This window comes from Geotrypetes seraphini, chromosome 2 (genome assembly GCF_902459505.1).
Source record: "Geotrypetes seraphini chromosome 2, aGeoSer1.1, whole genome shotgun sequence".
NCBI classification, from domain to species: Eukaryota; Metazoa; Chordata; class Amphibia; order Gymnophiona; family Dermophiidae; genus Geotrypetes; species Geotrypetes seraphini.
The window spans coordinates 248,536,619-248,547,312 of record NC_047085.1 but is presented as its reverse complement, the minus strand read 5'-3'; the positions used below and the strand labels follow the sequence as shown (position 1 = coordinate 248,547,312).

Here is a 10,694-nt window from a genome sequence, read left to right as displayed (position 1 = left end):
GGTAGATCATTTTGACTTGGTCATTTTAAAAGTAGCTTGCAAGCCCAAAAAGTGTAGGCACCCCTGAGCTAGAGAATGACACGTCACCGATCGGGCATCTCCTTCCCTCCCCCTTACCTTCATGGCAATTTTCTATTTTTTTTGTCTTCCAGCTGCCTGAGCCGGCTTTCATCAAGTCGCATGTGGCTGCCGAAACTTCTCCTCTGAAGCAACCGGGAACAGGAAGTTTTATCAGAGGAGAAGTTTTGGCAGCCACATGTGGCTTGATGAAAGCCAGCTCGGGCATCTGGAAGACAAAAAAAAAAAGAAAATCACCATGAAGGTAAGGGGGAGGGAGGGGAGCTGCTGAAATACATCTAGTAATCCATGCAGGCTTGACTGTACAGGAAATTATTTTTGTAAAATGATGTTTTGTTATGTGACTGGCATTATTTAGACTTTAATTTCTATGCATGAATAGAATAAAAATGACATAAAATTGCTTGCTTGATTTTATGCGCTTGCACTGAAGGGAAGTAGAGAGAGAGTGGACTGAGGACGCTGAAGGGAAATGGGAAAGAGAAGTGGAGAGTGGGGGGAAGATGCTGAAGTGAAATAGGGAAGAGAGTGGGGAGAAGACGCTGATTTATAAATTGACAATTGTACAGGATATTGTTTCTTTTTATACTTTAATAAGTTCAGTATAAAACTATTCAAGGCTTGTGTGGATGGGATCAGATGGTATGTGGAGATGGGGACTGAGCTCATATGGACGGGGACAAATTTTTTCCACGTGTCATTCTCTAGGCTCTGTCACGAATCGATTTCGACTATGTGTGGGCGAGCGGGGTGTCATTAAATATGTGTTTTGTCATATTTATATTTTAATGTAAAAAATATTTTTTTGTCAATAAATAAGATTATTATGATATCTGATTTTATTGAATGTTAACAGCTAGTTTGAAACGACTCCTAAAAACATGGTTCTTGAAAAGAAATTTGGCTCTCAAAAGAAATCTTAATCGTTGTACTGCTGATCTTTGGCTCTTTTGTCTAATGAGTTTGCCTACCACTGGATGAAACCATATCCATGTCATTCTCTTCTTGGTTGGGCTGAGAACTTTTCAGCACTCCCCTCGTTTATTAGCCTAAGTGATTTGCATGGTTCACTGGTGGACTGTACGCCGCTGTATTACATTTGAACATGCCCACCCGTTGTATTGTAGAGATTCAATATATTTCTAAGGGGAGCAGTATCTACCATAGAAGAGGATTGCTTTAGTTGTGTTGTCTATAATTAGGAAAATGAAAGGATGGTCTGCAATGAACTGAAAGCGAATTGGTAGACTAAGTGGAACTATAGTTATACCGGTGGCAGCAGCTGCTTCTGTGCCTTTTTCATCGACTTTAATGACGGTTTTATGGACTGCCTTAGAAACTTTCAGTCCAATTTTGTTGGATATACCAGACAAATCAGCTTTATTTGAAAAAAGATCTCTCATTCCCATTTCTTGTAAATACAATTTGAGATCATAAATCTCCTCAAGCTGGAAGGTAGGAAAATACACATCAACGTCAGTTTCCTGTAGTGCTGAGGTCCATTCTGCTAATTTTTTGGAGGTTAGTCCATTCTCAATCTATAAAAGCAAAGGAAGCAAAACAAATTAGTGTAATGTTGACAAAGTAGTGAAGGTCCAGATATTTTTTTTTACCATATATTTAAGAACATATGAATAGCCTTACTGGGCCAGACCAATAGTCCATCAAGCCCAGTAGCCCATTCTCACGGTGGCCAATCCAGATCACTAGCACCTAGACAAAACCCAAGGAGTAGCAATATTCCATGCTACCGATACAGGGCAAGCAGTGGCTTCCCCCATGTCTTTCTCAATAACAGACTATAAACTTTTCCTCCAGGAACTTGTCCAAACCTTTCTTAAACCAGTTATGCTATCCGCTCTTATTACATCCTCAGGCAATGCGTTCCAGAGCTTAACTATTCTCCTATTAGTTTTAAAAGTATTTCCCTGTAACTTCATTGAGTGTCCCCTAGTCTTTGTAATTTTTGACGGAGTGAAAAATCGATCCACTTGTACCCGTTCTACTCCACTCAGGATTTTGTAGACTTCAATCACATCTCCCCTCAACTGTTTCTTTTCCAACCTGAAGAGCCCTAACCGTTTTAGTCTTTCCTCATATAAGAGGAGTTCCATCTCCTTTACCATCTTGGTCGCTCTTCTTTGAACCTTTTCTAGTGCCACTATATTTTTCTTGAGCTAAGGAGACCAGAATTGAACGCAATACTTCAGATAAGGTTGCACCATGGAGCGATACAGGGGCATTATAACATTCTTAGTCTTGTTAACCATCCCTTTTTTAATAATTCCTAGCATCCTGTTTGCTTTTTTGGCTGCCGCCACACATTGGGCAGAAGGTTTCATCGTATAGGAGACACCAGAGTAAGTTCGTGGAAGATAACATTAGCTGAGACTAGTTACCTTTTAGGGGTAATTAAAGTTTAAAAGAAGGGGTAAGAAATGGGTTAGTTTTTGGTGCTGATGGGCAGGGAATTAGAATGCAGGTTGTTGGGAATGAGGAGATAAAGGGTTGAAGGTAGATGTAAACAAATGGTGATTGGTTGAGCTAAATAAGGAGATTGGGGGAGGTGTAGTTTGGTGATTGGTCAGGTGTTATGGCGGGTTGGAGTGTTAGTGTGAGGAAACAGGGAAGTATAGGGTAGGTCTAGGAAAAATTTATGACTGAGAAAAAATTATTCCTTAATGTCACAATTCTCAAAACTTATATAGGGTGGTTTGAATTGCTTTAAAATTTTGGTATTGGTGTTTGAGGTGAGATGGGGATGTCCAGTTCAGGGTTCTGCCTTAACCTGTGAGGGGTGAGCTAGTTTGAGGAAAACAATGAAGGATAAGGTTTGGGTTATATTTAAACTTTTTAGTACTAATTTATTTGTTCGGGGATGGTGTTAATTTCTGGGTAGGTTAGTTATCATTATTGGGGACCGACAGGGTATGAGAAGGTGCCCAGTTAGGGTGGGTTCGGCTTTTACCTCCAGGTGTGTTGTCCGGCTGTGTTTTTTCTTCTGCAATGATGTGTTCCGGCGTGATCAGAGGTGGTAGAGTGATTCGAGGTGCGACAGTGGACACTTTATGGAGCTTGGGATTCCTTAAAGTGCGGGCTGTGATGTTGGCTCCATGTGGTGGGGGTAGTGTAGTGTCTTGCCATTTGGGCTGTGAGAGCTGGTGGGGCGGGTAGATTACTGGCTTTTGGGGCCTTTGCACGCTGCTGTTTTGCAGTGCTTGTGATGCCAGTGTTTCGCTCCTTTGCTTTGGGCTTGTTGAGTGCGGCCACATTTTATGTATTTATTTATATTTTGGTGCTACAATTTTTTGTTGGCGGGGAGCTGCCTAGCTTTGCACGCTTTGAGTGCTGCTGCATGCACAGAAGACATCCTGGGGGGCCCGGGCTGTGCCTTTGCGCATTTTAATTTTTCTGCATTTCTTTATACTTCCTGTGCTTTGGGGAGCATTGCTTGCTGGGATCAGGTAGGATGACTCCTTTGGTGGTGTTTTTAATTAGGTACTTGGCCACTTGTAAGCCTGTGTGGGGCAGTTTTCTTTTCTTGTAAATTTTACTTGGGGCATTTGTTTTTGTGTGTGTGTGTGTTGGGGGGGGGAGCGGGGTATGGTTGGAGTGTGTGCCTATGAGGGAGGTGTCAGCAGGGAGGTTTCTGTTGTGTGGGTGGGAGGTTGAACGGTGTTAGGCTGGGTGGTGTGTATGGAGAGAGGAGTGTTCTGTTTTGGTTGTTATGGTTTGGTGGGTCTGGGTGCTTGGCAGTACAGTATTCCCCCGGTCATTCGCCGTCGGTGGTTCGCGGTCCCGGTCATTCGCGGTATTTTCCAACCGTGAACCGCCGACCAGGAGCGGACAGCTGGAGAGGCAGGAGAGAGCAGCCGGAGCACCGGCGAGTGAAAGAAATCACTTGCTGTATGTTCCGACCGCCTTTTCCTGCACTAAAATCAGGCCTTACCAATCAGGAGCTCCTGATTTGTAAGACTCGACTTTAGTGCAGGAAGAGGTGGTAGGAGCATATAGCGAGTGATTTCCTTCACTCGCCGGTGCTCCGGCTGCTCTCTCCTGCCTCTCCCGCTGCCCTCTCCAGTCTCCCCCACGAAAAACCATATTCGCGGTTTTTCAAGATTCGCGGGGGTTCCTGGAACGGAACCCCGACATATATCAGGGGAGTACTGTATATCGTAAGATGGTCTGTGTTTGCACAGTGTGGGGCAGATATTGGCACCAGGGACAGTTCTGGGTGGTCTTACTGGGGAACCAAAATTGGGACCTCATATGAAGTAGGACTTGTAAAGCTTGAGGATTAGTGTGCCCACTGGCTGCTACTATTTTAATACATATTGCTGCCGGATCATTGGGCTATAAACTCAAGGGGCCTGTTCAGCTTCGGGGGTGATGGACATTGGTGCATAACAATGGGTTGGATCTTGGGTGTGACAGTATGTTGTGCTGTTTTGGTGGGCAAGGCACTGGGACCCCTAGAGGGATATTTGGGTGCATATGGAGGAGTATGGTTGGAGCAAGGATATTTAGAGTGCATAGGGAACGGGAGGCTCAGTGGAGGCAATGGAGGTTTTATTGCTCTGTATGTGATTCTGATGTGCCCTTTGTTAGTATGGATTATGTACTATTCTGAAGTCCGCACCTTCCAAATGACTTTTGGAAGGCTTCTAACAAGGTCAGTGGGTTCATAATTCAGTATGTGGGGTGGAGAGAGATGATAAAGATGTTTGTTTATCTAAGTGGCATATATGTGGATGTGGTGAGTATTTTTTCCTTTGTAAGGAAGATCCGATATGAAGGACATTGGGGAAAGGATTCTTACTACTACTATTTAACACTTCTATAGTGCTGAAGGGTATTCACAGCACTATACATTTTGACATCAAATATGCAGTCCCTGCTCAGAAGAGCTTACAATCTAATTTGGACAGACTGACATGACATAGAAGTTGGGGATGCAGAACCCAAGTGTGGTCAAGATCGATGGCATATGATTACTAGGGACCCAGCCTTGAAAAAGCTTTCTGCAGCGAAACATGTTGGCGAAAGAATGTCCCTAACAGAGAGAGACCACGAATTAAAAAAGCTAAGTTAATACATTTATTTATAAAATATTTAAAGCACTGATTAAAATGAGAGTGGATTTTAAATATATTAATCTAATATAATAAAGCCCTAAGCACGCATGCGCACTCCCACCTGCGTGCGCCCGTTTTCCGTGCGCTGTAGGGACCCGCAGGTAGGAATGCGCATGCAGAGCCTGTCGGCTGCCAAGAAGCGTCGAAGGACCGGCCAGGTAACACACCGCGACTCCCCCTCCTCCACCCCCCCGCCGCCGACCCTACCCGCCACACCACTAACACGGCCACGACTCCCCTCCCCCCGCCGACCCTACCCGCCACACCAGATACCTCCATTGACCCTCCCAGCCGACCCGTCCACCGCTACACAGCCAACAAACCTGGTAGCTCCAGCAGCGTCCCAGGCACATTAAACACGCTGCTTCGGCTCTTCTACTGGCCTAATTTCCTCTGCTGCGTCCCTGATGACATCATAGAGTGCGCTTGTTTTCATATCCTTCCATAAAATCCTGTCATTATAAGAAGTTCCTTGAGAGAACCCTCTCATTTCAAGCCGCTAAATTTAATGTATGGCGTCTTTTTTCAACATCAAGTGTGTAGACCAAAGGACTCAGGTACTGCACACTGCAAACAAAATCAATATAAAAAGCTTCCTGATGTAGCATAGCAAAACGCAGACTGTGTTGGAGCCGTGAACTGACCTAAGTGGTCTACTATTAAACAACTTTTGTAGAGCCATAACATTTGCCACTCCAGTAGAAGCAAGTATCCTTGCTCCATTCAATGTGTTTTGATTAAAATTCAAGCACCTTTCTAGCGACATTGTACCGCTGCTGTGGCACCTTGCTGAAGAGCTTATGAGCACATTTAAATATTTAAAAGCCTTTAAATGTTATATAAAGATACTATTTGAGAAACTTGCCCAGTATTGATGAGAGGGTTTTTTTTGTGTTTTGTTCTATATATATCTTTAGCATTAACTTTACATATTCAACTTCCTTCCCAAAATCTATCTACTTTTCCATGTCTTCCCTTCCCATCTATCCATGGGTACCAACTCCTCCCTCATTCTTCTCTCTTACTCCCATCTATCCATAAGAAGCATTTCTTCTTATCTCTTCCCTGTCGCACCCATCGCTGTGCACCAACTCCTCCCTCTGTCTCTCCTTCCCCTCTATCCCTATGCACCATCTCATCCCTCTCCTATGGTCAGACATCTCTGTCTTCCCCCTTCCCCCTCATATGGTCTGGCATCTTTCTCCTCTCCTTCCCAAATCCTGGAATCTCTCTCCTCTCCCATTGTCTGGCACCTCTCTCTCCTTCCCTCCCTTTTCCCAAGGTCTAACATCTCTCTCTCTCTTCTCCTTTCTGCAGTTTGGCATCTCTCCTTCCTGCAGTCTGGTATCTCTCTCTGTCCCCTCCTTCCCTTCTATTCCATGGTCTGGAATTTCTCTCTCCTTCACATTCCAGTGATCTGACATCTCTTCCTTCTTTCCTTGCATCACTCTTTTCTGGAATCTGACATATCTTCCTTCTTTGAGTCATCTCTCCTCCATCCCAGTGTAACATTTCTCCCTCCCTCCTCTCCATCACTATCATGTCCAATCATTCTCCCTCTTCCTCATGTATACCACAATCTCATTTCATCCCTTTCTCTCCCTCTCCTGTAGTCAGACATCTCTGTCTTCCCCCTTCCCCCTTTCTATGGTCTGGTATCTTTCTTCTCTCCTACCTTTGTTGTCTGGTGATTTTGGTTTTCAAATAGAGAGTTGCGCAGGGACAGAAGTCCCACCTGTCCCCACCAAAGTCCCACCCGTCCCCACCCATCCCCGCGAGGAATCCCCTCCGTCCCCACCCGTCCCCGCGAGGAATCCCCTCCGTCCCCACCCGTCCTTATAAACTACAGAAATAGTTAATTCATTTAATTATGCTACTGAATTAAAGGCTCTGGTAGAACCCATTTACAAATAAGCAAAAAAACTTTGTTAATTTGGAAATATTAATTGGGAAGAATACATACTTTGTAAATGGGTTTCTACCAGAGCCTCTAATGTTTATAAATTTTTATCAACACAACTAATATACTACTTTATCCTAAAAAAAAAAAAAAAAAGAAATAGAATTTTTTTCCTACCTTTGTTGTCTGGTTTCTGCTTTCCTCATGTTCTCATTCAATTCCTTCCATCCACTGTCTCTCTTCTCTCTGCGTCTTCCATTTGCTCTGTTACTGTGCCTCCCTTTCTCCCCCCTTCCAAATTGGTCTGGCACCCATCTTCTTCCCTCCGCTCCCCCCATAGTCTGGCATCTCTGTCTTCTTCCCTGCCAGTGTCTTCTCCCCACTCTCTCTTCCCCATTTCCTTTCAGCATCCTTCTCCCCCCCATCTTCCCCATGTCCTGTCAGCGTCCTTCTCCCCCTCTGTCTTCCCCATGTGCTTTCAGTATCCTTCTCCCACCTCTGTCTTCCCCATGTCCTTTCAGCGTCCTTCTCCCCTCCGTCTTCCCCATGTCCTTTCAGCGTCCTTCTCCCCCCGTCTTCCCCATGTCCTTTCAGCATCCTTCTCCACCCCTTTGTCTTCCCCAGTGCTTTCAGCGTCCTTCTCCCCCCTCAGTTTTACCTTAAGTGCCTTTTCCTCTCCACTCCACTCCACTTTTCCTCCCTTTCTCCCTCCCTGCCCCTTACCTTTGTGACGCTTACCCGCCCGAATGACAACAGAACAGGCCCGGTCCAACAAACCTCCCTGCCCTGTAGCCGCGAATCTAAATTACCTTACTGTAAGAAAGTAATTTAAATTCGTGGCTACAGGGCAGGGAGGTTTGACGGACCGGGCCTGTTGTCAGTCAGTCGGCGGACCTGGCTGGCTGTGCTGCACCCAGGATGGACCGCCCCCCGCCTTGTACCACTGCCTTTTCCCTGCCTTCCCTGCCGCAGCACACAGCCGAACGGAAGTCTTCACGATGTCAGCACTGACGTCGGAGGGAGGGAGGGCTTTGCTTAAGCCATCCCTGCGATGTCAGCGCTGACATCAGGAAGACTTCTGTTCGGCTGTGTGCGGCAGGGCAGGTATGGAGACGAGCCTCGCGGCTGAATACATCCAGCCCCGCAGGAACCCCGCAACCCTCGGAGGCGTTCCCACGGGATCCCCGTGACCCGAAGGGGAAACCCGCGGGATCCCCGCGGGATTCCCGTCGTCCCCGTTCCCGTGCAGCTCTCTATTTTCAAACCTTCTTTTCCCAGTCTCTGGCTGTACTTCCTTCTGTCTGTGCTTTTACCTGTGTATCAATGGCCACCTTATCCATTTGCTGTTTTTCTCTCTTTCACTTTCAGCCATACATCCATTTTTAGCATTAACTTTTAACATTCAACTTTCTTCCATTTTTCTGCTTTCTTCTCAAAATCTACTTTTCCATGCCTTTTCTTCCCATCTATCCATGTGTACCATCTCCTCCATCTTTCTTCTCCCCTACTCCCATCTATTCATAAGAAGCATTTCTTCTTATCTCCTCCCTGCCGCACCCATTGCTGTGCACCATCTCCTCCCTCTGTCTCCTCTTCCCCTCCATCCCTATGCACTATCTCATCCCTCTCCCCTGGTCAGACATCTCTGTCTTCCCCCTTCCCCCTCATATGGTCTGGCATCTTTCTCATCTCCTTCTCATAGCCTGGAATCTCTCTCTTCTCCCATGATCTGGCATCTCTCTCTCCTTCTTCCCTCTTCCTGCAGTCTAACATTTCTCTCTCTTTCTCTCCTCTCCTTTTCACAGTCTGGCATCTCTCTTTTCTCCTTCCCTGGTTTGGCATCTCTCCTGCCCATTCCAATGGTCTGATATCTCTTTCTTCCCTCCTTCCATTACCCTTCTCTGGAATCTGACATCTCTCCCTTCTTTGAGTCGTCTCTCCTCCCCCCAGTGTAACATTTCTCCCTCCTCCGACCACCATGCCCAATAATTTCCCTCTTTCTTCCTTTCCCCATGTATACCATCTCACTTTTCCTCCCACTCCACTTGCCTATGTCCAACAATTCACTTTTCTCTTTCCTCATCTACCAGCAGCATCTCTTTCCCTCCCTTCCCATCACCACACCCATGCATTCTCTCTTTCCGTCCCTTCCTAACCCCCAGCCCATGCAGCATCTATCCTTCCCTGCCTTCCCAAACCCCTTCCAGTCCATGCAATATCTGTCCTTCTTGCTTTCCTTCCCCCCCCCTCCGCAGCCCATGCAGCATGTGTCATTCCCATCCCAACCCACCCCCAAGCTGGAACCTGTTGTACAATCTCTCCCCTGTTCCCCACTCCCCCACCTGCCACCTTCCCACTACTGTAATTTAAAAGTTTCAGGCAACTGGTGGCACAATGAAGCAAGCCTCCCGCTGTCAACTGGCCCTGGAAGTGTTCTTTCTGCAGCGTCCTGCCTACACGGAAAGAGGAAGTACTGCAGAAAGAACACTTCCGGGGCAGGCTGACAGTGGGAGCCTCGCTTCTTGTGCTGCCAGCAGCCCAAAGATTTAAAATTACAGTGACGGGGAGGTGGTAGGTGGGGGAGTTGGAAGAGCCATACTTCTGATTGCCAATTTTTCAACGCCTATGACCTAACCTTCATTGCCTTAGGTACAAAAAAACTTAGCCCCCCCCTTTTACAAAGCTACAGTAGAGGTTTCTACCACAGGCCGGTGAGGTAAATGCTCCAATGCTTATAGGTAGGGTTACCAGACATCCGGATATCCCCGGACATGTCTTCCTTTTGAGGACATGTCCGGGGGTCCGGACGGTTTTTCAAAACCCAGCACTTTGTCCAGGTTTTGAAAAGCTGTGTTGGGCAGGGAGGAAGTCTGCGCATAGGAAGCCCTACACATTCTGTGAATGATGGAGCATTTCCTACGCTGACCTGCTGTAGAAACCTATACCGCAGCTTTGTAAAAGCCAGCATTAGATTGTGAGTCTACTAGGGACAGAGAAAGTAACTGCATACAATGTGTACAGTGCTGCATATACCTAGGAGCATAATAGAAATCAGTAGTAGTAACATTTTTAAGGCTGAAATAAAAATGTACTTAGCACATGGGAAACACTGGTGTAAGGGCATACTAAGGCCACTTCTTACCACAGCTTAATAAAAGGACCCTTAAATTTTCAGCTGAAAACATATCTTAATTAGGAGTTTAAGTTAGGCTTACAAATTTAGACCTACCATTCAATTACCTTGATTTATGAACCTAATTTATTTGCCTAGGACCAAATTCTTTATATAGCACCAAAGCACCACAAAAATGTGCACTAAGACCCAGAATCTTTAAAACATGCCTAAAGTAAGGTGCCTAGATTGGTGCACCTAGGCAGTCTAGGTGCCTACTTATTTAAAAAGCTTAATTGACGCTGATAACATGCAATTAGCACCTCCTAATTGTTTTAAACTAAAATTAACTGGATGGCTGGCGTCTAACTGAGTAGGTAGTTTAAGGTGCCTCCCAGAAAATAGGTGTGATTAGGAGGCGGATCATGGGCGTATTGTGAGTTTGTTTTGCATATAGGTACCTGTTTGG

At 45.8% G+C, this 10,694-nt stretch overlaps 1 protein-coding gene across 3 annotated transcripts in view; it reads right to left on the bottom strand.

Annotated features, from left to right (window-relative positions):
• Positions 1 to 593: 593 nt before the first annotated feature.
• The window catches only part of LOC117353647 (serpin B4-like), an 86,670-nt gene continuing 76,569 nt past the window's right edge, over positions 594 to 10,694 (bottom strand). For 2 of the 3 annotated variants that reach the window (XM_033929825.1, XM_033929826.1), the window contains exon 8: positions 594 to 1,616. In XM_033929825.1, the coding sequence (XP_033785716.1) occupies positions 1,221 to 1,616 (396 nt within the window). In that variant the 3' untranslated portion in view covers positions 594 to 1,220. The remainder of the gene's footprint in view (positions 1,617 to 10,694) is intronic. The other variant, XM_033929824.1, reaches the window with a different exon arrangement.